At 36.5% G+C, this 25,567-nt stretch overlaps 1 protein-coding gene across 3 annotated transcripts in view; it reads right to left on the bottom strand.

Annotated features, from left to right (window-relative positions):
• Positions 1-25,567, bottom strand: part of BGLU42 (beta glucosidase 42) — a 53,595-nt gene that overhangs the window by 27,660 nt on the left and 368 nt on the right. For 2 of the 3 annotated variants that reach the window (XR_015180697.1, XM_086451020.1), the window contains exons 2-8: positions 17,445-17,511; positions 17,258-17,316; positions 12,494-12,569; positions 8,527-8,601; positions 8,364-8,451; positions 5,052-5,277; positions 2,521-2,636 (exon numbers count right to left, since the gene is read on the bottom strand). Coding sequence is in view for 2 of the 3 variants with exons in the window: in XM_086451020.1 (XP_086307146.1) it covers positions 2,521-2,636; positions 5,052-5,277; positions 8,364-8,451; positions 8,527-8,601; positions 12,494-12,569; positions 17,258-17,316; positions 17,445-17,511 (707 nt within the window). In the remaining variant the exon portion in view is untranslated. Of the gene's footprint in view, positions 1-2,520; positions 2,637-5,051; positions 5,278-8,363; positions 8,452-8,526; positions 8,602-12,493; positions 12,586-17,257; positions 17,317-17,444; positions 17,512-25,567 lie in introns of all 3 variants that reach the window. The other variant, XM_086451021.1, reaches the window with a different exon arrangement.

Consider the following 25,567-nt stretch of genomic DNA (forward strand, 5'->3'; position numbering starts at 1 on the left):
TTCCCCAAGTGAATGATCATTCGCTATTGTTCGTCTTCTCCATAGAGTTCCATTGTTAGGTTTTCTTTTTTATGTATTTTGAGTCTTTTCCTATCGTTTTGGGTCAGAAATAATTTCAATGGGTTCTTGGGACTATCAATCTCCTCTAGGGCTTATGTTTGAAGCCCTAGGATATCCTTTTCAGGTTTGTGTCCTTTTCACTTCCTACGAGGGTCATGTTCTCCATTCATGCCACCAATCCCCCCCCAACAGTACCTTGGACATTTATCCAAACCTCAAACACTCAAACCAGAGTGTCACACGATACAAAGCAAATAAAGAACAAAACAGGAAGTGTTTTGGCTACTAACTTGCTGATTGTTGCTGGTTTCGCTCAGAGAAAGGTCTCATATTCTCTTTGGCTTGCTAAGGTTGAGGGTGATGGGTTCTGACGTTTGAGAGTTTGAAAACGCAAAAATGAAATGAGGCATGTTTCTCTCTTTTTAAAGGCCTTTTGAAATTCCTCGAGATTCAACTTTTCTACAAAGCGAATGCCCATTCGCTTACAATGGGAAGGCTCATTCACTTTGTCCATTCCTTTGGCCACCAGTACCTCTCCATAATGGATTTTGGATTTTGGCTTTCCCCCATGCCCGACCTATTTCTCATTACCTTCTTGATGGAATTTCTGGTTTGATGCTCACCTTTGAGCTCCTTTCTAGCGGGCAAACATCAATGAGACTTTTTGTTGTATGATGTCATGGTCCCACATCATTTGGCGTCTAAAATAGATACAAATCTAGCCAAAAGGTGAAGTACAAGCAAGAAAAGTGGAGAAGGCAAGAAACCTAGAAAGAAATCAAAAGTAAAGAAGCCAAGAAGCAAGAAGATTTTACAAATAGCAAATAGCAAATGGTCATTCGCTATTTTGGCATAAATATTTTGGAGCAATTTTGTAACTTCATCTCCTTTTGTAACAAACCCCCCTATAATTCTATAAATAGGGGAGTTTTGTAGAGTTTTAGAGAAGTCTTCTTTTAGAGTATCATTTAGAGAGATCCTTTGAGAGAGTCTTAGGAGATTTTTGGGTGGAGAAACTCCGTCAAGTTGTATTTCAAGTCATCTTTAGTTTCAGTTTTGTAGTTTTTTCTTTCTCTATAAATTAATGGACCTCAAGCCACAAGTTTCCTTTTAATTCTTTTTGCTCCTTTAATGCATAATTAGATAGAATCACAATCACCCTATTACTTGAGAGGGTGGATTCAGATCCACCATCCTTGTGATAGGAACAAGGGGAAAGAAAAAACTCAAGCTCTAACCTGATTTCTCTTTCTCTTTGCATTTCTTTCTTCTTCTTTGCGATTTTGGTTGTGATTGCTTGGGTTGATTGGAACAAGTAGTACCCCAAAGTTGGGAGTTGAGGCTCCCAACTAAAAAAAGAGTTGGAAGAGAAGTACCCCAACCATGAGCCCTCAACCCCACTGTTTTGAAGGTAGGAAGGCAAACAATGGGAGAACATCTCCCACACTGCACCCTGACCGATCGGGGAATTTGTGCCCCATAGGTCATCACTTTAATTGACGCTACTTGAGCAACATCCAGATTTCCTGTTGCTTCATCGACCTCCAACAAGCCCCCTAATGCCCTCCCAATCACTTCCAACGAGTTTAAATCTCACAGAAGCAATGGCAGCCCCCGCAATTCCACCCAAGTTTATCCTTCAAATCATAGATCTGATAACCCGTTACATTTCACCCACCAGTAACAAAAAGAGAACAAAACAGAGCCCACCATTATAGAATTCAAAGAACACTAGAAGTTTTGAACTTACTTCGATTCTGCAAGGAAACCCCCTTTCTTCGTATCCATCTCAATCAATCAATCCACCGAATCTGATAAACCTCCAAGAGCCACCCTAACATCATCCCAGATAGGAGCTTCCGAAGCCTCGCAAATTATTGCCCGCTTCCACTCTCCAAACCAATTTTTCTTCTTCTAAACCAATAACCTCCCCATCCTTCACCTTCAGAATATTCTACTTAACAACAATTACTTGATCATCTGCCAACACCTTGTCGTTGTTGCTTCCTCTGATAAGTCTTTTGCTAGGCTTTGCTTACTAGTCTTCTTCCTTCTATAATAGGTCTTCCAAGGTTTTTTAGGATTCCCATCACGTAGTCAATGGTAAGAATCTTGCTCAAAAGAGCCTATCAAATGGAAATTTGAGGCAAGGTGCCAACTAGGTTGAGAGCATCTATAAGTTAGTGACTTTTGTCAAATTTTCATGCCAATAAGTTTGCTAAGTTGTAAAAAATTTGGGTGGCTTAAGCCACAAAGCAGCCTTACCCATAGTAGTCTTGTCATTTGTGAAGATTGTTTTCTATGCTTGGGTCATGAGTTTTCATACTTCACTTTTTCATGTTTCATTTTCTTCCTGTATCATCTAACATTCCGCAATTACTTATTTGAATTCTCAGTATTATCTATCTTCATAAAATTCTAAAGGTACCATTAGTGAAATTTGAGTGCAAGAGGAAATACCATCCAAGCTGAAAATCAAGGCGCCTTGCTGCAGCAAGTTTATCTTCCTCTTTATCTGAAAACGCCTCTGCCCATTCGCAGTCAACCACTATGCCTATTTCACCACCTTGTTGGGCCTAGAACATAGAAAATAACAGAGATACTCCACAATTACTAAACATGTACGATTAACACAAATAGCAATTTGATGGCAATGGTGATTAGGTTGTGTTCCTGTCCACTACTAAAAAAAAGATTATAATATAGTAAATCATTTTTAATTCGGACAAGGTAGGTAAAGGAAATTGTCTTCGTGGAGGTTCCTGCCAGTTAATAAACTAAAGCTGCATCAACAAATTTATTTAGCATATATAAAATTTGATTATTTTCCAAGAGGATAAATGATGAAGCGAGATAGAACCGAGGCCAATAGAAAATATAATTTTGTATTGATAAACAACACCGCTTACAACAGAAATATCTGAAGATCTATTGCAACAGAAAAAATAAATGGATAGATGTGGGGAATGATTCGACTCAACGACAAGGAGTACCAAACTCAACTTACCTAACTGAGAATCGACTCAACCTATCAGGGATCCGTTCAACTCAGAATAGAAAAGAGTACCCCGCACAACTCATAATTCATCCCACATAGGAAGAATTTCCAAAATTCATAAACTCATTGTCTTCTTAACTTATCCAAATGAACCTAGGAGGGGTCCTATTCATAGGATTTCTACTTAACCCCCAACAACTCACATTTAATATAAATATCCTAATCCATAAGAACTAAATAAACCTAAAAATATTAATTATCCTAACATAATTCCTACTCCCAACAAATACATCAATTTTCATGGTGAGCACGTTCCCCTTATTGGGAGGCCACATACATACATCAGCCGCATGTGTATGGTGCTGTTAGCAGGTGGGGGCCGCATTGTTGTTCCTCTACCCCTTATATTGCTCTTATATCTTTTGAGCTTTTGAAAAATGCTAAGGGTTAGGGTCGATCCTAGTAGATCTCTCTATCTCAAAAGATATCCTAATAGATTCTTAAATCAAAGTCAAAATGCAAGATAAAAAGTGGTGAACAAACCAAACGAATCCATTAGTTGGGATTCTTATTTGGGCTCTCTTTGACGGAAATGTCATTAACTTTAAATCCTTCCTTTAAGGATTTAAAACTTATATCGACATAAGCATTTGGTGAAATACCCAAATCACCCTTAACCTTTATGGGCTTAATAGAACACATTTTAGTAATGGGATTTTGGGCCTCTTTCAATTTTATACACATGATGGTTTTAAAAGGACAAATCATTCGATCTGAGGACAGACTCGGATTGCTCTAGGATATCAAATTCCATGCTAACTTGTACTAATTGACTGACCCTAAATCAATAGGCACAAGAATTGTAAGTGACATAGGATATATATATTACAATTGAATCCCTGGAATTAGATATTCAACTAAAAGGTCCCTCCCACAAACCTCTCTATTAGATAATTCCTTCTACAATATTCAATATCCTATACAGAGACCCTGGGGAATATAGTTTACTAACTATCCCTTGGTGTGTGTGCATGTCATTGTTTGCATGGTACATGTCCTCGATGTCAAGAACATATGAAAATGGGACTGCAGGACAGCAGGTAAAGAATTCAAAGTGATGAAAAGGAAGATCAATCATCCCCATTGCTGTCTCTTATTTTCTAATTTGTTGCTTATTTTTCTATATGCTTTGCCTGTTTTAGTAAAGTATCCTGCCATTACATCAGTAATTTAGTTTCCTGCTTCTAACAAGGTTTAATTTACCTGGCTATCATTTGATTGCTCAGGCTGGATAAATAGTTATTTGTAACAGTCAATAGCTACTACTCAGATGTTGAACTTTTAGATGAACACTCAAAGAATGGATGACACTACAAGTTCAAAACAATTATGTTAACTATGAAGAGTTCAGATGATTAGGATAACAAGATCAGGTTGACTTCTTTCACATGATATCTCCTGGGCAAGACCAATAAAAAAGAAGGTCCAACTCCCTCTGCATGCGCACCTCAACAATAATGTATACACCAATGTTGCTGATATACTAAGGGTCTACGCAACAGAGACTTTAGATTTTCTCTAAACAAAAGACACTGAATTCTGATTAGAGAGGGTTACGTATATAGGAAACTAGTTTAAATTCTGTTACAAAACATTGAAAATCATGTGAGAATTAAAATCAGAGCTGCTAGTGGCACCACAACTTTTACTTGTTACACCCCAATTAAAAATAAAGAAAATGAGCGAATGGTTGAGAATAAGTAAAAGTTGGGGTGCCAATAGAATCTCTCTCTCCCTCTTTTCTTCTTTTTTTCTAGATTTTTATTTTTTATAATGTTGCAATTATAATTTGACCCAAACCTTTGTAATGTTTGAAGAGTGTGTTTTAATCTTTAATTGGGGTGTGATAAATAATTTAAGAAATTGGGGTGTAATAAGTAGAAGATGGATCCCAATAGCAGCTTTCATTAAAATACAGAAGAGTATTGCATACCTTAAATTTCTTTTTGTATACAGAAACAGCTGCAGCATGGGCCAGAAGTTGGTAATGTGCAGCCAAATATGGTTCAATCGATGAGTTTTCAGTTCGTCCAGGAGCAAATATCCCCGTACTATATCCATTCACCGCAGTTTGAAGAGGCTCATTAAATGTGACCCAGTTCTTTACTCTATCTCCAAAACTTGCAAAGCAAGTCTCTGCATAGATTGCAAAGTATTTTCTGCATTTTACAGAGGAAAGATTTGACATATTAATGCCATTGAAAATGCAAGCAAAATAAATTATGTACAATGTAAGACAATACAAACCAAAGCTTGTTAAAATTGCGTAGTGATTATTGGATAGGAAAAACAGTATTTACTAAGCTACGTTACAATCTTATTTTAAAAAAATACAACTTAGAGTACTTCCAATTCCAAGTAAAATTATTTGGAAACTTAAATTCATTAATCATTTACACGTGTTAAGCTTACATTATCCTCTTATGTTCAACATTAGTTGTAAGTGGAAATGCATTGTAACCAATACAAGATGCATAAAAGGAACTCAGTGAAAAATATAACAAGACATAAGAACCATTTCTGTTCTATGGAAAATGTTCAAGCTTCAATCACAAGTTCCCAATGAGAGTGGAAAGTGGTTTGTGCTCCAAAGAAAGTTGGTGATAAGAGGCTAATAGGTAAATGGTTGTGGAAATTTAGGAAGGAGAGATCAAGTTTGTGGAGGAGGGTGATCAAGGAGAAATATGGTGAGAAAGTGCATGGTTGGGAGAGTAAGGAGGTGAAGTATGCATTTGGATGTAACATTTGGGTGAGGTTTAGAGTGGGGAAGGGGGATAGGATTAGATTCTAGGAGGACTGGTGGTGTGGTGCTTCACCTTTACATCTCCAATTCCCACGGCTGTACAGTTTGTCCACACAAAAAGCAAAAATAAAACAACCCAGTTGAAGCATTCTTGATCCATTATGGGAGTGCCCTCTCGTGGGATTTGGGATTTAGGATGAGTTTCAATGATTGGGAAATTCAGGAACTTGCAGACCTAATTAACCAGCTTGACCACACTCCAAGGGAGCCTCTTGGGATTGATAGGTGGGAATGGACATGCACAAAAGGAAAATGTTTTTCTGTTATATCTTTCTTCTCAGCTTTGCAGGATCCTCTACACTCTCTGGACCAGGGTTTGAGGGTCCCCTCGAAGGTGTATTTTTTCATTTGGCTAGTTTCTCTTGAGAAAATTCTAACAATCTATCACCTCATCAAAAGAGGGGTTTTGATGCTATACTTTCGTTTTCTCTACAAGTCAATGGAGAATCAGTGGACCACATTTTATTTCATTGCCCTTTTACCTCGTCTCTATGGGGCCATTTCCTAGCTCTCTTTAATCTTAGTTGGTTGGTCCAAAGGTCAATCTTATCTCTCTTCCAATATTGGGATCAATCTCTATTTCTGGGAGGAAGAAAAAACTGTGGGGTCTTCTCTCTTTTGCACTGTGCTGGGGAATTTCGTTGGAGATGGATAGGAGAGTTTACCAAGGAGTGGAATCCCCATCTCAGGAGCTCATAATTAATAGCTTAGGATTACCTTTCTTTTGGTGTAAATTGTTCTTAGAATTCAAAGGTGTTTTCTTCGAGGAGACTGTATTTAGATGGGACTCCTTGTGTTCCAGTTAATTTCTTTTGTTGCAAGGTCAGTCACCTCGACTGCCTTTTTTACATACTCTTTTCTTTGAAAATTATACTTACCAAAAAGTTCCTAACGAGATTACCTAAGCTCTAGTACCTTGCAGTCTTCTAGCTCTTGTTATGAAGCAATGCACCCATAACTTTTGCACATAACCACCTTAGTTGCATTGAAAAATAGTTTCCACTGCCCCATCTTTGTTCTCCAAGCTACTTTTGATTATCATATTATTGTAGTATATGAACACAAGGAATGAGAGATGTGGAGGATGTTGACAATAGAATTAGTTGTGAATGGTTAAAGTGGAGGTGTGCTTCTGGAGTATCATGTGACAACACATCCGAATCAAATTAAAAAGGGAAATTTTAAAAGAAAGCAGTAAATCCATATTATATGGAACTGAATGGGGGCAATCAAAAAGTAACATGTTAACAAATTGAATGTACCAAAGATGAGGATGATAGGTGGATGGGTAGAAAGACTAAGAAAGTAAAATAAGAAATGCACACATTTGTGCTTGTTGAGAAGTTTAGATCTCATGAGTAGATAAAGCACCTTACTCAGACAATCGAGTGGACAAGTTGTATTACTAATGGAATGTCATTTAAGCTATAAAGAAAATATAGTTCATTTTGTTTTTCAAATCTATTGGCAAAAAGAAGCTCTCATTAGTTGACTAACACTAACTGAAAGAGACTAAATGATATGATTAAAAATTATATGATTCAGAAAATTTGGTGATTTACTCTAGCTCATAATCAATAGTGTTGAAAGCACTCAAAAAGTTGGATAGACAGTCCTATGCCTCAGAAGTCTAATGGTAATATCAACAATTTGTGCAAATATTGGTGTAGGTTGCCTGGAAATAAATAAAAATAATGTGATAAAGCCCATTCCTCATGTACAAATAGAATGTCAAGCGTGGTATTGGGTATGGATTGTACATGAACCAGTAATACCAAAGGATGTGTTCATAAGGATCGATAAAAAAAATAGGGAATAGTTCAGAGTTTAGATAGAAGGCACTAGTTTGGCTTACTGAAAGCATTTATAAATGGCTGCTTAAACTCTTGCGCAGAATTATCACACTCATCAGGTATAGACTATAGAGCATTTGGGCCCTCATATAGGCAACATGGGGTATACATTACCATACTGTTCACAAGTTGGAAAATATGTACGATGGACCTGAAATATGGTGTGAATGAGATTTACATTTTAACACAGGAAAAAGAATGAAAATTCAAAAGTTGATAGTTACAGAAAATATATGGATCTGAGATATGTCAGCCTACCTGAACTATACCCATACCATGGGGTATTATTAAGGCTTGATATATTCTAATTCTGAAGTGTAGGAGGCATGTTGAGTTCAAAATATTAAAAAACTAAGTATTTCACTCCTGAGATTTGGAAAATGTCAATGTAATTAAGACGTCGCAGTATTATCCCCCAATATTTATAACTTCATGTCAAAATGCCCATATCCTTGACTATATGTAGGATTCTATGCTGCACCTTAACTGTTCTTATCGCATCAACACCTTGACAAATAAGCAAGAAAAGTATTCCTCCGCACCAAAATGATTTTTCCAACAAGCAATACACTTTCGTGGTTAAACTTACACGATTTTCTCAGTTAGCCATCCTCCCATTGTCTCGTGAAGATTAGAAGGAAGGTCCCAATGGTATAATGTTACAAAGGGCTGGACACCTGCAAGACCAAGATTTCTGAGTAGCTATTGATAATGCAAGCATAAAGGAAAAATCAGTTTAAACAACAGCACACCTTTCTCAAGTAGAGCAGTGATGAGATTGTTGTAGTAGGTAATTCCTTCCTCGTTGATTTTGGTTCCCAAACCATCTACAAGCATGGAGAAGACAATATAGTAGATTCACTTTTTATAATAGGGATCCACTTTTTTTGTCATAATAGAAAAGCTAATGCATGAGAACTTTATACATGGCAAACAATGTACAATATATTTTTTTTATTATGATGGTTTTGGACCTGTAGGCCCAACCAGCAGGGGTGAGACAACTGGCCTCTTAGAGCACCATATCTTGCCCAATTCCCCAGGGTACATACAATACCCCACAACAATGTACAATATCAAAGGATAAAAATACAAAAACAAGGTGAAAATAGTATAGATGAAATTCTTACAAAGGATGAGGGAAGAAAGAAAACAAGCTTAACTGTTTGTAAGAAGAAAATACATAAAGGGATTCCTAATCGAGATTTTAGAATGATGAATTCCGCATAGAGATTCAAGGGGATCAGCCATTGGTGGGGTCTCAAAAGAAAAATCAGGATGATAGGATTACGCTTGTGAGTTTAAAAGGTATAGTTGAAGAGGAAAACATTGGGGACAGGAACAGCCACTGCACAAATGAAATCTTAAGGAGTAGAGACTAACCCAACTCAGATTAATGACAAGTGAAGGGTCTTGTTGGTCAATTGCCATTTGGGGAAGAACTCTGTGGATAGGCACAGAAAGAGGTGGTCATCAACTGGTTCTCAAAGAAGCTAAAGATTCTAAACTGGGATGTAAGAGATGGGGGAATTGAATGTTATCATCCAGGAGAGTATGCTTGAGACCTTGGAAAAAATTTAGAATAGAAGAGACATTGGAGGGTGCTTGGCATGCTTGGGGCATTACAAGAATAGTAGTGATCTTACAAGACATGAAAGTTATCGAGGTAAGAGAAAATGGGCACATTTTCAATTTCTATCTAGGGAAATTTGGTGGGTTGTGATAAGCCTTGAGTTGACACAGACGCTATGGACCTATGGATTGTAGGGAAAGAGATCAATTATAGGAGGAATTGGATGTAGTGTCAGGACTGATTTTCTTGGTGTATAGGTGGTGATTTTTATGTCATCAGATTCTCTTAGCATTGTCCGACAAAGAATGAGCGTTCTTACTCTAGTGGGTAATCAAGGAATGAGCATCCTTACATGAAATCATGAGGTTTTAGGTCCTACAATAAATACTTTAGAAATTGACGTGTTAAAAGTTGGTTAAAAGGATTTTCAACCTCTATTTTTCTTTTTTTTAAATTTATAGGAGAAACTACAACACGGAGTATTCTGTCTAGAGACTTTAGACCTCAGACCACTTATGAAAGTGGAGATGGTCTTTCCGCACTCAATCACCACAAGTGGTATATATAGAATTCACTTCGACACGCATTACTTCTATGTATTCTTCATTCCTTTCTTACAAACTCTTATTACTAGCATAATGGTTCAATTTACAAATCAGAGTGTCATAAATTGACTCCTATCAGCTACTCGTTCTAAACTTGTTCCATCAGTACCAACGGTATTGGTTTTAAAGTATGAACTTGTATACATTTTATTGTCTTTATTAATTTTACTTTAGTTATAAGCATGGCAAAACACAAGTGCTTCCACACTCAAGTAGACAGTTAACATAGTGTCAACACACTGTTATCTAGATTCTTCCCTTGGGCGTCAGGACTCACAGGTTACATGCACCCACGATTCAGAATCTATTAGAAGCTTTATTTTTATTTTTATTTTTTTGATAAGTATAAAATATATTGAAGAAAAGAGATGAACAAAATACAAGAAGAGAAGGCCGAAGTAGCCCCTCAAAGAAAAGCAAAAATGAACGAAAAATTCCAAAACATCAAGATTACACAAGGAATTCCATCTAAAAACAAAATCCTCGAAAATAATTCCCGCAAACTCTATGTTCAGATTTGACCAAAGGTACAAAAAGCCCAAGATCTCCAATAAACACCATGAGAGCTTCTCGCCTTACTTTTGAACACTGTTATTTCTCTCGTTCCACAACTCTCAAGCAATAGCCGAGGGAAGCATAGCCCAGTTAATATGAAAAAACCTAAGGAAAAGAGACCAAATATCATGAGAAAATGAACAATAAATCAAAATATGATCAACTGATTCCCCATCCTCAAACAAAGGGGACAACAGTTGGAAGTGATCCATCTCCAAGCAATCAAATTGTCCATCGTAAGAACCCTCCCAAAGGAGGTTAGCCAAACAAAAAAGAAGATTTTAGAAGGAACTAACTTGGACCAAATGGTGGACTCCGAGAAGGATTAGTCACTTGTGGAAAGAGCAGACAGAGAATCTCAGATCCTTCGCCCTCGTCCATTGCCACCTATCCTGATCGCTTTCGTTGAGATGAAAAGAATACAAGACATTAAGGAAAGATGTCACCTCTATTAGCTCCCAATCATTAAAGTTTCTCCTGAGGCCCAACTCCCAAGTAGAAGTGGAGTCGTGATCGAGCAGTTCTTTAGAGAACAAGCATATAAGGACAGAAATTGAGTTGCCAGAGACGATGTGTCACACCAAATATCTTCCCAAAATCTGATTTTGTCCCCCGTACTCGCTTCGAATCTAATCCCACTCTCAAAGTCCTCACCCACTTTGAGGATCCCCTTCCAGACACTGCACTCATACGAGCCTTTAACCTCACCGCTATACCAACCTAATATCTTCACCCCATACTCAGCCATAATGAGCCTCCTCCATAGACTACCCATTTCCTTGCCGAACCTCCAGAGCCTTTTCCCTAAAAATGCTCTATTAACCGGTCACAGACCTCTAATCCCTAGCCCCCCATTCTTCTTAGGCATGCAAATCAACTTCCATCTTACCAGGTGATACTTTCTCCTACCATTCTCATCATAAGAATCAAAAAAATTAACCATGTTACTTGACTCAATTCTTAAAATCCTTGATACAATTGCAAGATTGCTTGTTCGTATGGCGTCTCAGTTTGACTCAAGTTGGAAGATGATGCCGATGGATCACTTAAAATCTTAAGATACAATTGAGAAGAGGTCAACTAAGCCTTGAAAGTCGAAAACTGAGACTTCCCAAATTCAGATTTTCCAAATGTGGAACTCAATATTAACCTGTCCAGTTATTTGAGTCCAAAATGGTGTCCCAATATCAATTTTAAATTGAACCTAGATGCAATTCATTAAACAGATAAAAGAAGTTACTGTCAGAAACATAGTCACAAAAAAGTTTCTCTTTTTTTTAAGAAACATTTAAAATGAGTTTTGTAGTTCTAGTGATTAACACGATAAAAAATCAATGTCTTAAAAAACTATTTTTATGTTTCAAACACATTTTTTTCAAAATAATAATAAACAATTTTTTTGTTGGCCTAAGTTTAATTTTTGTGGCCTTATTGTTGTTTGTAATTTGATTCGTAAATGTTGTTTAATGTGGAATTTGGTGATAATGTCTTGACTTTCTGATTTTTTAATAATGTGTTATTTTGCTCAAAAGATACATTGATGGTTAGAATTTTTTTAGCATCATAAAATGTATATTTATGTGGGAAACATGTTATCATCTATAGATATTCAATAGTGCCTTTTTTTGCTCAAAAATATATCTGAAACATAGAATAAATGTCTAATATACTATATATGTATTATATGTTTCATTAGTTTTAATATATTTTATTATTTATATTATCATTTTTTCCCTTTTTTCTCGTTTATTTCCATTTTTTCCAAAGTTTTTCCCTTTCCATTTTAGAATCATATTCCGACTTGGTGATTATGGTCAGAAAGCATGAAGAAAATAAAGTAATTCTTCTTATTTCTTCATTTTTTTACTTTTTTTTATAGATAAGAAGTTTTTCTCAACAGTTCTCATAAAAAAGTGCACATATGTTGAAGGATATCATAAATTCTTAATTTGGCAAAGAATCACATAGCAAAGGATTAGACAATACCAGGAAATATACGAGACCATGATATTGAAAAGCGATAAGCACCAAATCCCAACTTGGCTATAAGTTCAACATCTTCCTGTATATTAGAAGAACTGTAGAAGATTGTAAATTAACAAAGAGACAAGTCCCTATATGGAAAGCTTAGAAATTTCTCCTTAGAAACATTTCCTTAAAAAGAAAATTTCTAATGTTTTGGAGTTCGCAAACCGTAGAAATTTCTTAGTTAAGGAAATATTAGTTAGAAGAAAAGTTTTTCTAATCTTCCATGTTGATCCATAGTCTATCATCAAGAATAACTAACCTAGACATGGTCACATAATAACAACATTATTCACTGTAAATTAGAAAGAATCATAAATGTTTGTGTCTAATAAAATATAATGGAGGAACAGGATTAGATCAGCACACCCAAGATTTGTTTAAAGAGCCAACAATGCATTGCACAGCTGTAAATGCATGGAATTTTTTCTCTTTTGAAAACTGAAAAGCAATGTAATATTTAAACACAAGCAAACGTGAATTACATTTCGGAAGTATTTGTGTTTTTTATAGTAATACAGAAATAGGTTCAATGGACTCACCCTGAAAAAGAACCTTATTAATGAACAAAATTATTATAAAAAAGAGTCTTGACATTCATTGTACATTCTTAAGCGTTGACAAGCCATTCTAATTTGATAATCAGCTCATGAAAATGAGATTCCACGAAGACCAAAGTGTAATGAATAAATCAACTTTCACTTTATTCAAAAATGGCATTGTAAAGCGATCGTGGGAGTAACTAATGATGAAATCGGCTATTCAATTGCACTGTTTTATCATGAAAGAAGGGATTATTGGCATTCAATCTTTAGATAACATTGTTTCATTAGCTTTGAGATGAGATAGAGATTTTTTTATATAGGAATTTTAATAGGAGAAAGAGAGTTTGGTTGTAAGAAAATCACACGAAACACAAACTCAAATATGATAGAGAATCCATGTAAAAGAGGATCATTTTCAGCCCGATAACATGGTGAATCTAAATCTTCAAACACATTAAGTACTCATCTCCTCTACTGATTTGATCTCAGGACAAAATGAATCCAATAATCGAATCCAAAATGACCTCTACAATATAATGTAGAAGAAAACAAGATAAAGTAATACGAAGAGGAAATAAGTAAGTCTTCACCTTTTTTGAAAGCCTAGATGAAAATGGGGCTCCTCCAAGGGATAAAACTTTCATGAAATAATCCCCATTCATAGGGGTGATGTGCAGCCATGGACAATGGGGCTCCTCCAAGGGACAACTTTCAGACACATTAAGCCTAGAAGCACAGCTTTTATGTGCATCCATGCATTGAATGCATGATCCGCACTATAGTACCACGAGAATTAGCTACTTCTCATCTAATGAGCACATACTAACACTATGGTAATCATGTAAATGAAGCCCCCAACTTCATCCATAGCTGTGATCATTTCAGGTATAAGGAACTGGTTGGCAAATTCTCGTATTAGGCAACCTAAACTATAACTTGAGGACCTTATGATATCTCATACCTCATTGATCAGATCATGATCAATGGAGTTAGGCCATGCAACCAGGGGCGGAGCCATGAAGGGACCAAGGGGAGCAATTGCCCCCCTCCCCCTTTCAATTTTTTTTTGTAATTAAATACCCCTATTCCTTCATTTAAGATCCTTTTGGTAAATATTTGATATACCCACTTAAGTTTTAAATTGATGACATACCCACGACCACCACCAATTTTTTGGGTGATTTATCCAAGAGGTTGAAGATCCTTGTTTTGGGAAGAGAAATCAAAGGTTTTTTGGTTTTAGGTAGAAGACAGGGCTAATGAGGCTATTTTGCGTTAGTCTATTGGAAAAGGCCGAGTTTAAGGGGGCTTTATGTTTTTAAACTGGTGGCATTGCCCTTGGCTTGGTTCTTATATGATAGATTAATGAGAAATGACCTAAATACCCTTTTCTTCAATCTCTAAAAACCCTTGTTATCCCCAAAAGCAGTCATATTCAAGCTCTTCGACTTTACCATTAACTAGAGTTTGTCACCCTGCCAGAAAATCCTAGCTCCTCCCTTGCATGTACCCAAACATCATGCTTGAAGTGAACAATGATATTAAACTTAAACAATAAATAATAATATTTCTATTATGAATCTCAAATAAAACACAACTATTTTAAATAAATGACTTTTTCAAGGGCACTATTTCTAATAGTTGGGATCATCAATGGCTCTACCCCAATGAGTTTTCATTGGATAGTGTAAGCATCAAAAATGTATACACATGGTAGTACAAACAATAAATAACCAAGACCAAAAGAAATGGATATACGAGTATTCAATCCAATTAAAGGGTAAACAAGATGCCTAGCATTTTACTTCTGCCTTTTGCATTACCATTATTCTAGTAGAGCATTAGATCCCTCATTTGGATCTAGATATAATATGCAACGTAAAATGCCAATTATAAATGGAACTTTAATCTTGACGTAGAATCAACTTTAAGTATACTACTAGACTTTAATGCATCAGTCCCATAATAAATTCCTTGTTCCATTCTAACTGGACAATAAAAGTGAAGCTTCCTGGGTCAATCGACCAATATTCGATTTAAAAGAAAGGTAACATAGAACAATCTTTAATGAAAAAACTTAATTCCCTAAAATCTAAGTTTTCATACCATCTTTGGCAATCACCTTTAGGTAAACTAGATCCCAAACTAACAGTAAACCCTCAAAATGACAATTTATTGGGACCAACTTGACCCTAGAGTAAGCTTAGGTGTTTCCACCTTGTTTATCATGCAATGTTTTAAATTAATTTGGGTTCACTATATGTGCTTAAATTAATTGGGGATCACTATATGTGCTTAATCATATAAAAAAAAATACTAGGCAATATCAGTTACTAAAATTGAATTTTACACCTTTTATGGGGTCTATGTAGACTATTCATACCATTTACTAAATCCATTAATTTTTTTGTCAAGTCAATCAAGTGGGTCAGCCATTCATTGGTCTACATAGGGTTGGGCCTAGTATGAGGGGTGAACTCACTTGGTTCAGCCAATATAAGTAAGGAATGAAACCCAAGCAAAGAAATGCATATTGAAAAGCCCATGCACCAAAAGCATGCAATTGGATTCAGTTACTAGGACCAAAAAATGTTTTCCACAATTCGGTTATGCAATCCAAATCCCAACAGTCAGCATGATTCAGTTATATGGGCTGAACCTCACCAAATTAATGCAGTATTGTGTCCAATCCACATAATCAAAATCCTAAATATACTTTTTGATCCCAAATTTTAAATAAATAAATAAAATCTGTGTTTTCCATGGTTCCTAATCAAATAAATAAAACATGAATTGATTCTACCAAATCCAAAAAAGATTGATTTACTAGAACAGTTGCAAATATTCTTCAACCAATCATAACATTCCATGGTGTGATAAAATCCGTAACATTGCCATTATGTATAATTGAGCTGATGGTTTTGATACCTATTGGAAGAAAATCACACAACAAGAACTCAAATATGGAAGTAAAGTCAATGTAAAACCACATCATTTCTACAACTTGACATGGTAAAGAAAAACTTTAAATAGTACATTTGTATCCTCATCTACTCCAATCAGTTGATTACAATATTATCAAATAAAAACATCCAATAATAGAAACCAGAATGACCGTCAATGTAATAGAAAAGGTAGGATGAACAAAAGGAAAGAATAGCGAGAGGGGTAAGGAAGTCTTCAACTTTTCTAGATAACAATGGTGCTCCTCCCATGCTGAAAAGTGTGGGAGGTCCCCCTACCCACCCCAACCTGATTGGTGTATTTATGGGTCTACATCAAAGTCCCACCCATCATTGAATAGAAAGAGTTGAGAACAACTAAACTTCCTAAACAACCAATCTTGTACTCAAAGTTTACCACACAAGAAAAATTGATTGGTGTCCTTTTCTTGTCTTTACCAATAATTTCCTACCAATTCAGGTTTTAGATGCAATGTGTTTGGTGCATTGATGCGTAATTTTGCATTGTTGATACCACGCCTCAGGGAACAGAGGTCTTGAGTTCTATTCCCACCCTTGGCGGCCACCCCTTGGGATTTATCTCGGTACGTCTGGTACATGTTAAAGGGGTGACATGCGTGCCCCATGGGATTATTCAGGTGCTCTAAGATGCCCGGATACCCATGGTATCAAATATATATATATATATGGGTTCCGTTCAGCAACAAACATTTTGGCAAAACATTTTTCAAAACATGGGTTAGAGGTTTTGGAATGGGCTGATTTTTGGTAAGGATGATCTCTACGGTGAGGAGATCATCCTCACCAAAAATCAGCCCATCCTTACCAAAAATCAGCCCATTCCAAAACTTCTAGCCCCATGTTTACAAGTTGAAAAATCGTGGACCGTCCATTTTTTGTAAACCATTTTTGATAGGGTTAGAAGTTTTGTAATGGGCTGATTTTTGGTGATGATGATCTCCTCATCGTAGAGATCATCCTCACCAAAAATTAGCCCATTCCAAAACCTCTAACCCATGTTTTGAAAAATGTTTTGCCAAAATGTTTGTTGCTGAACATTTCCCTATATATATATGTATAAACTACAAACTTAGGCTATACCCAAAGGGAAGGGATGTTGCAAAAATTCTTGCATTTCCTCAAAGAAAAAATGAGCAAAATGTTACAATAAAAAAGTCATTTGAAGCGTAAGTTTATTAGTTAAGAGAAGTATAGACCTTGTAGCGATGATATTGATCAACTGCAATGTCTCCATTGCTTCCATCTTTGATTTTTCCTAACGCAACAATATTAACAATAACTGTACTTAGGCATGGACCCAAGTGTGGAATCAAATTTGACCACATCAAGAGAGACCGTTATAGTAAAAATAGTCTCAGAGATTGTAGTAGCAACATAACAAACCTTCTGTCCGTGAGAAAACATCCCAAATACTATTGCCCCTGTTACCTTCCTTGCTGGCTCCTTCAACCTAAAAAATAGAAAAAAAAATTTTGATTTTTGAGGACAGGTAATTGAACAGAAAATCATTATTCTTGAGCATAATATCCTTACATGCATTTCACATATCATCATATATTTTTAGAAGAGAGGGTAAAACTGAATAGCAAACCTCAAGATTCACTAGGCTCGAAATCAGTAACGGATCTGTTTCTCACTTGTCAAATAGGCATGAAATCAGTATGATCAAATAGTTTTAACCGATAGAAAAATTATTTTATCGAGAATTCTTGGAGGATCATTGCACGAACCCTAATAGGGTATTTGTAGAGATTACATCAACCAAGATATAAAAGATAAGCCTAATCTAAAAATCCTTATAAACATAAATAACTCTTAATATTTAAATTTAAATAACTTACTTACCAATAATTCCTAATATAGAAAATACTAATTGATATATTCTAAATATATCAATCTACATCACAACCTTCTATTTGTGATGAGATACACTGGCAATGATACAGTGTATCTCATGCACCTTAAAATGAGCAGGATGTGACACTAATGGACTTCACAAACGGACAGTAATCACCAACAAGTACAATTGCATTTATACTCATCAATGAACTCGTTTCTTTATGAGATCGAGAACAACTATTTAATGCAACCAATTGCACATTCCTTCCTCAAAGGACCATGCAATTGTGGGGTGTGTTAGAAAATAAGATGCATGAGATACAATGTATCACGGCTAGTGTATCTCATCACAAATGGAAGGCTATGATGGAGAATGATATATTTAAAATATATCAATTAGGATATTCTGTTATGAAGTATTGATAAATTAGAATATTTGTATTAAGCTAGTTTCCGTACCTTGGTTGATGAAATATTTATAGATACCCTTTTCGGGTTCATGTACCATCCATCAAAATTATTTTCTACACAACCATCTCAGATATATACCTCTTACGGATCCTCTTTCACTTGTCGAAGGACTAAAATGAAATAGAATGAATCAATTCATCCAATCATATTAAATTTTTTATTTGGTGGGACTTGTTTCTTTGCGCTTAAGGATGGTTACTTAAGAACCTAAATACTCAAGACTCTTCTACTATTCTTTTTCATTTTTTTTCTTTCGATTGACAAAGTTTGTTATACCCTTTAGATATGTGATGCTTTAACTTTTAAGTACTTGAGCATCATAATTTAACAAACTTCTAAAGTTTCCCAACCTCAACAAGGGAGTATAAACAAGATTCCACCTAAGCGTGAAAGGGAGAACTTTGCTTTAGACAGAATGAAAAAGAGCTTGAAAATATGCACTAATAGAAAATTTGATGGGGCTGGACCCTAGGCCAGACACGAAAAAACGGCAATCGAAATATATCTCCCCAAAGAACAATTGAGTTTTAATTCCAACAACAAAACCCCCAAGAATGTGTTGCAAAGCAAATACAAGAAGCAATAAAGAAAGTAGAGAAAGAACACGCATCCACAACACAAGAAATACGTGGTTCACCCACAATAGTATGATAAGGTTCTTAGTTTACTTAATAATGAAGATGGTGATAATGGTGTCTAATTCAGAGGATGGGCATGCCTCTCTTGAGAATATTCAAGAAAATGGTAGTTTTATTCATTAACTTTCCAATGAGATCCCCATTACATTTTTACAGTCGTGCTCTCCCACCAAATCAACAACTACTTCTTAAATAAGCTCAACTAAAATAAAGATAAGATCTACTCAAATAAGAATAAAATCTACTAACAATCTCCAAGATCTCCTAAATCAAGCAACTATCGAAATGCCACTCTTCTCTCCATGCTAATGCTGCCAAATAAGTATAAAATCTACTTACAATCTCTAGGATCTCCTAAGTCAAGCAACTACCGAAATCCCACTCTTCTCTACGTGATAATGCTGCCACATCAACCTTCCTAATTGTCACATCATGGTTGTGACCATGAGAACGTACCATTCCCCACCACTTGAGAAGCAACCTTGTCCTCAAGGTTGAAACTCGAAAATTGAAGTGAAAAATCAGCCCGACTAATCCAAGAAGCATCCTTATGGAGCAGATTATCCCATTGGACTAAAACATCTTTTGTTACCTTGCGCCCGTGGCAAGTACAACGATGATCAATTACGACCTTGGGTTGAGGTTCAATAGTTTCAGCATCAATCATAGCTGGAATGGTTTGGCTCAACGGTAGTCTAGATCCTACATGCTTCTTGAGAAGAAACACATGAAAGACGAGGTGTAACTTGGTACCCACTGATAACTCCAATCACTAGGCAATCGATCCAAAATGCTTAACCTTATAGGGACCATAGTAACGAGCCACTAATTTTTGATACGATCTTCAAAAGAGAGAAGATTGTCAATACAGTGTTAGTTTAAGAAAGACCATGCTGCCCACTTCAACCGAGCGTTCTGAGCAGTGTTTATCTGCTTGTATCTTCATACGGTTGCATGCCTTAGCGATATTCTCCTTGAGATCACAGAGATGTGTATCACGGTCACGAAGCTCACAGTCCACCATCTCTATAGGTGTGGAACTAATGTTATAGGTGGCAAGAGTGGGTGGAGAACGCCCATAGACTACCTCAAACGGGGACATCGCAATAGTGGAATGGAATTTTGTGTTGTACCTCCACTCAGCCCACGGTAGCCACTTAACCCACTGTTTAAGTTGATCACTTACATAACATAAGTAAGTTTCGAAGAACTGATTCAATACCTTTGTTTGGCCATCCGTTTGCAAGTGATAAGTCATGCTAGTCTTCAATTGTGTTTCATGCAATATAGGAAATGCATGCCAAAATTGGCTAATGAAGATTAGACTGTGATCACACACAATCAAATGTGGCATGCCATGAAGTTTAGCGATATCCTTACAAAGAGTTCGGCAACAACACGTGCGGTGTAAGGGTGTGCTAAGGAGCCAAAATGGGTATACTTAGAAAGTCGATCAACCACAACTAAAATTGATGTTTTTCCACATGACGTTGGTAAGCCATCTACAAAATCCATCAAAATGTCTCCCCAAACACGATCCAAAGTTGGTAATGGTTGAAGAAGTCCTTTCGGTACCATAGTATCATATTTATGTCATTGACAAATAACACATTGAACCACAAAGTTCTTGATGTCTGCCTTCATCTCTTTCCAAAAGAAACTCAAAGACAACCACTTATACATTTGTAAAGAACCGGGATGCCCTGATGTGGGTGTAGAGTGAAATTCGTGCATCAAGGGAATTTTGAAGGATGACAATTATGAGAGTACCACCCAACCTTTGTATAAAAGTTGCTAATTTTGAAGACTACACCCAGGTAATGCCAACGGTTTGGTTTGAAGGTGGTAGTGTATGTTGCTCAACTCTTCATCGTTTTCTACCTCCTTCTGAATATCCACCCATAGATCCATGTGAGGGGTTGAAATAGCCAGGATTTGACCATCCTCATGTTGTCTAGATCGAGCATCAACAACAACATTATCACACCTGGTGCGATATATTATTTCGTAGTCTTATCCTAACAACTCAGATACCCACTTTTGTTGTTGTACGGACAACACTCATTTGAGACTTTTTTATGCAGGACGATGAGGGAAGAACAGAAAATAAAGGAATTAAGAAATTTTGTTTAAGATTGGGTTAAGGATTTAGGTAAGATAATAGGAAAAGGTTTTAGAGAATTTTATTTAGGACTTTGGGAAGGATTTGGACAACAATAGGAAAAGTATTTCCCAAAAAAATTTAAATTTGATGCAAGATGATGAGGGGAGATAAGAAAATAGATGGGAGGAAATTTGGTTTAGGATTGGGTAAACCCAAAAGGTAAAATGAAAACAATGATTGTAGGTATGACCACAATCCCAATAAAAATGGTTAAAAGTTTGTAGGGTAAGGAAAAGATTAAGGGTTAAAGATTTGGAAAAGAAATTAATGAAATAAGGATTAAAGAAAATCTCAAACGATAAAACAATAAATCTAGACCCAGATCAATGAAAATCTAAATAATTACAAATTTTCCATTGGAACCCTTGACCATTGACTTGATTTCCATTCCGCATTACTTTTGTGATCCGTCATGATTTTGAATCGTTGCCCAATCAAATAGGGTCGTCACTTAGTCACGGCTTGGATAATAGCAATCATTTATTTCTCATATGTGGACAATGCGAGCATTTTTCTTAATGATGCTTTACTAAAAAAGCCAATTGAGCGACCTTTTTGCATGAGAACATCCCCAGTACCTCCACACGAAACATCACACCCAAGGACAAACGGTAGAAAAATCTGGTAATGCCATTACAGGGGTGGACGTCATTGTTGTTTTGAGCATTTGAAAGCCAATTCGATGTTTGTTGTCCACTTAAATTGACCCTTTTGCAACATCGATGAGAGTGAGGCAGCAATCTTCTTGTAATCCCGTACAAATCAAAGGTAATATCTTGTTAAGTCAAAAAACCACGTAAGTCATTGATAGTAAATGGCTTGGGCCAATGAGTCATGCTAGTGATTTTACTTGGATCAGCGGCAACATCTCGGTAAGAAATAAGGTGTCCAAGATATTCAACTTCCCGTTGACCAAACGTACATTTAGATTTTTTGACAAATAGTAGATGATCATTAAGTAGTTTAAATACCCACCGCAAGTGAGAGAGGTGTTCCGCCCATGACGAACTATAAATCAATATATCATTGAAAAATACTAGAATGAACAGACAAAGGTAGGGTCGAAAGATGTCATGCTTGAGACTCTGAAATGTAGAGTGAGCATTCGTTAGCCCAAATAACATTACAAGAAACTCGTAATGTCCGTCATGCGTGCGAATAGCCATTTTAGGTACATACTCACTACAAACATGAATTTGATGATAATCGGAGTGAAAATCAAGCTTAGAGAAATAGTGCGCCTCATGAAGCTCGTCTATAAGCTTGTCGATAACTGGAATTGAAAATTTGTCTTTAATAGTGTCGTATTGAGTGCACGGTAGTCCACACAAAATCTCCATATGCTGTCTTTCTTCCTCACTAGTAAACTTAGGGAGGAATAAGGGCTGATTCTCGGCTGAGTAATTTCAACCTCCAACATTTCTTTGACCATGAGTTCAATCTTGTTCTTTTGTGCATAAGGATAGCGATATGGTCGTATATTGGCAGGATTAGCTCCTAAAATAACATTGATGCAGTGATCCTATGAGCAGTATGGAGGTAACCTCTTGGGTTCCTCAAAAATAGAAGTAAATACATTAATGAGAATAACAATATCAAGATGGATCGTTGATTGAATACCTGTTGTCTCTAATGATAATAGCATGAGCACCCCTCCTACCTAAGTACGTAATAGCTTTTCCATGAATTGAATGCTCGCTACCTTAGGCATCTCTATGAACTGTCACTTAAGATGATATCGTTGCTCTCCTATCGAAAAGTCCATGATAAGTTTAGTGAAGTCCCACAATACGGGTTCGAGTTGTTGGAGCCACTGCACACCCAACACCATGTTCAACCACTTTAATGGTAATAAGTAAGTGTCGGTGCGAAACACTCAAGTTTGCTTTCATTGGCCACCAAGGCAGCAAAATTGTGAGATCAAAAAATGGAGCACCGTAATTTCCCCGTCAATTGGTCACTAAGGAAATTATGTGTGCTGCCACTATCAATGAATTGAAATGTTTTGGCATTTGATGTACCCTAGTACCTGCATTGTTTGGTGAGATATCTGCCTAGATAAGGCATGTAAGGAAATTTCAAGGACTTCCTCTTTCATTTCGAACACCTCTCATTCGCCTTCATTAGTCTTCTCATCTTCCGCATGAAGAAGAAATAATTGTTGTCTTACATTGATGGCCGACCACGAACCGTTCATCACATTTGTAACAAAACCCCTTCTCTCATCGGGTTTGCATATTCGCCCAAAAGATTTATTGCACCGAAGGTCCCCCCTTAGGTTGAAACGTAATTAGTTGTGAGGGGGCAGTAGTCATGTTCAAAGCAAGGGGGTTTTGGGAATCACATGATTTGAAAACCCTAGGTGGTCAACGCAATTTTTGGGGCCGATCTTCTTGCATTCGAGCCAGGTTGAACGCTTCCAACAGTGTGGTTGGCCGAAAGAGTTTATGTTGGTTCTAGTATCCTTGCACAAACTAGTAATAAAGCATCCAATCAATGCATTCTCGGGACAATTCTCAACCCGGTTAACAATCCTTTCGAACTCTAGTTGATAATCTCATAATGTGTGTACCGTTAACGCATGCATAAAAGTCGCCCACATCATCGTGTGATTGGTCTTCTTGTACCATTGGAACCATTGGTTCGCTTCTCCTTCCAAGTGAAACGAGGCAATGAGTGATTTCTCTGCATTCGGCGCATTTTGATGCCGAAAGAATTGCTCAATCCGATAATCCATTCGTAAGATCTGTGCCTCAAAACCTCGAAAAATCAATCCTAGCATATCTTGCTTGAATTGCTCATCCACCATTGGTGAGCTCTGTCTCACTTGCATCCCTCAAATTCCTCGGGGTCTCTTGTTGTTCTGATAATTCTTGTTGGTGGCGTCGAATGTTCTCGATTTTTCCCTCTGTGAGATCATGTCGTGTGTGCAGGGTCTGGAGTAATTCTTGTATTTCTTGTAGAACCAAAACAAGACCTTCAAATTTTCGTTCCATAAATGCAACTCAATCTTCCATCTTATGCTTGGGCATGTGCGGATTGATTCTCTGATACTAAATGATAAGGTTCTTAGTTTACTTAATAATAAAGGTGGTGATAATGGTGTCCAATTCAAAGGATGGGCATGCCTCTCTTCAGAATGTTCAAGAAAATGGTAATTTTATTCATTAACTTTCCAACAAGTTCCCCATTATGTTTTTATGGTCGTGCTCTCCCACCGAATCAGCAACTACTTCCTAAATAAGCTCAACTAAAAATAACAACTTAAATAAAGATAAGATCTACTCAAATAAGGATAAAATCTACTAACAATCTCCAAGATATCCTAAATAAAGCAACTACCGAAGTCCCACTCTTCTCTACGTGTTAATACTGCCACATCAATCTTCCTAATTGCCACGACACGGTTGTGACCTTGAGAACATATCATAGGACTACATCCACAGGCAAGCCAACAGAAGAAATCCACTAATTAAGAAGAAAATTACAATAATGGACGTTAATACTTACCTCCTACACTCTGGTGAAACCCAACAAGTTCTCTACACCCAACTCTAGTAAGAAACTCAAACAAACAATCCCGAGCCCACTCATGTTGCCACAAATCCGTAACAACAATATGATAATCACACTCAACAACCTTGAGCTTCACGGTTTTTACAATAGAAGAAGAGCATTCAAAGAGACTCAATTTTTTCTCACTCTCTAGTCTACAAAACATAAAAGGCCCTTTACGAGAAACCCCTCTTTTTATAGACCAAAATAACAATCTACAAACCCACCTTTTTTTTCCTCATAAACTAGTGAAAGGACATTACCAAAATACCCCACATAGGTACAAAAACCCATCAATCCTTTGAAACAAAAGGATGTGGTGATTTTATATCACCAAACCCAACAAAATCAATACAGTATTAAAGTGTGAGAAAGTCCATTCTTGTATTTATGGTGACAAAGTTTCAAACACAAGAAATAAATAATCATAAGCCGAAAATATCATATCACTTGTTCTAAATCCCGATCAACTAACTCCAAAGGACATGAAGAAAAGAATATCAATGTCCTCAAGAAAATTCAAGGAGAAAAGATTCCAAGATCTCACTAACTAAACAAAGCTTCAAACTAGATCAAATTAAACGTTTTTCAAATAATGACTCCAAATGAGCTTCTGATGTTGAAGAATTCAACGAACCACCAAATGAATGGAAGAATTAGATCTGCTGTCCTGAAATAGTCAATGCAATGCTCTGAAATATAAATTATGTATTACAAATTTGAGAAGGATGAGAGATGCAATCCGATCTCTTAGCTACAAAAATCAGATCTGCAAACCCGATAAAGTAATAAAATCGAGCTCTTGAAAAAAGCAGAGAGGAACAGAGAAAGATAGAGAG

Source organism: Akebia trifoliata, chromosome 8 (assembly GCF_017979445.1).
Source record: "Akebia trifoliata isolate Shusen 1 chromosome 8, ASM1797944v1, whole genome shotgun sequence".
NCBI lineage: Eukaryota > Viridiplantae > Streptophyta > Magnoliopsida > Ranunculales > Lardizabalaceae > Akebia > Akebia trifoliata.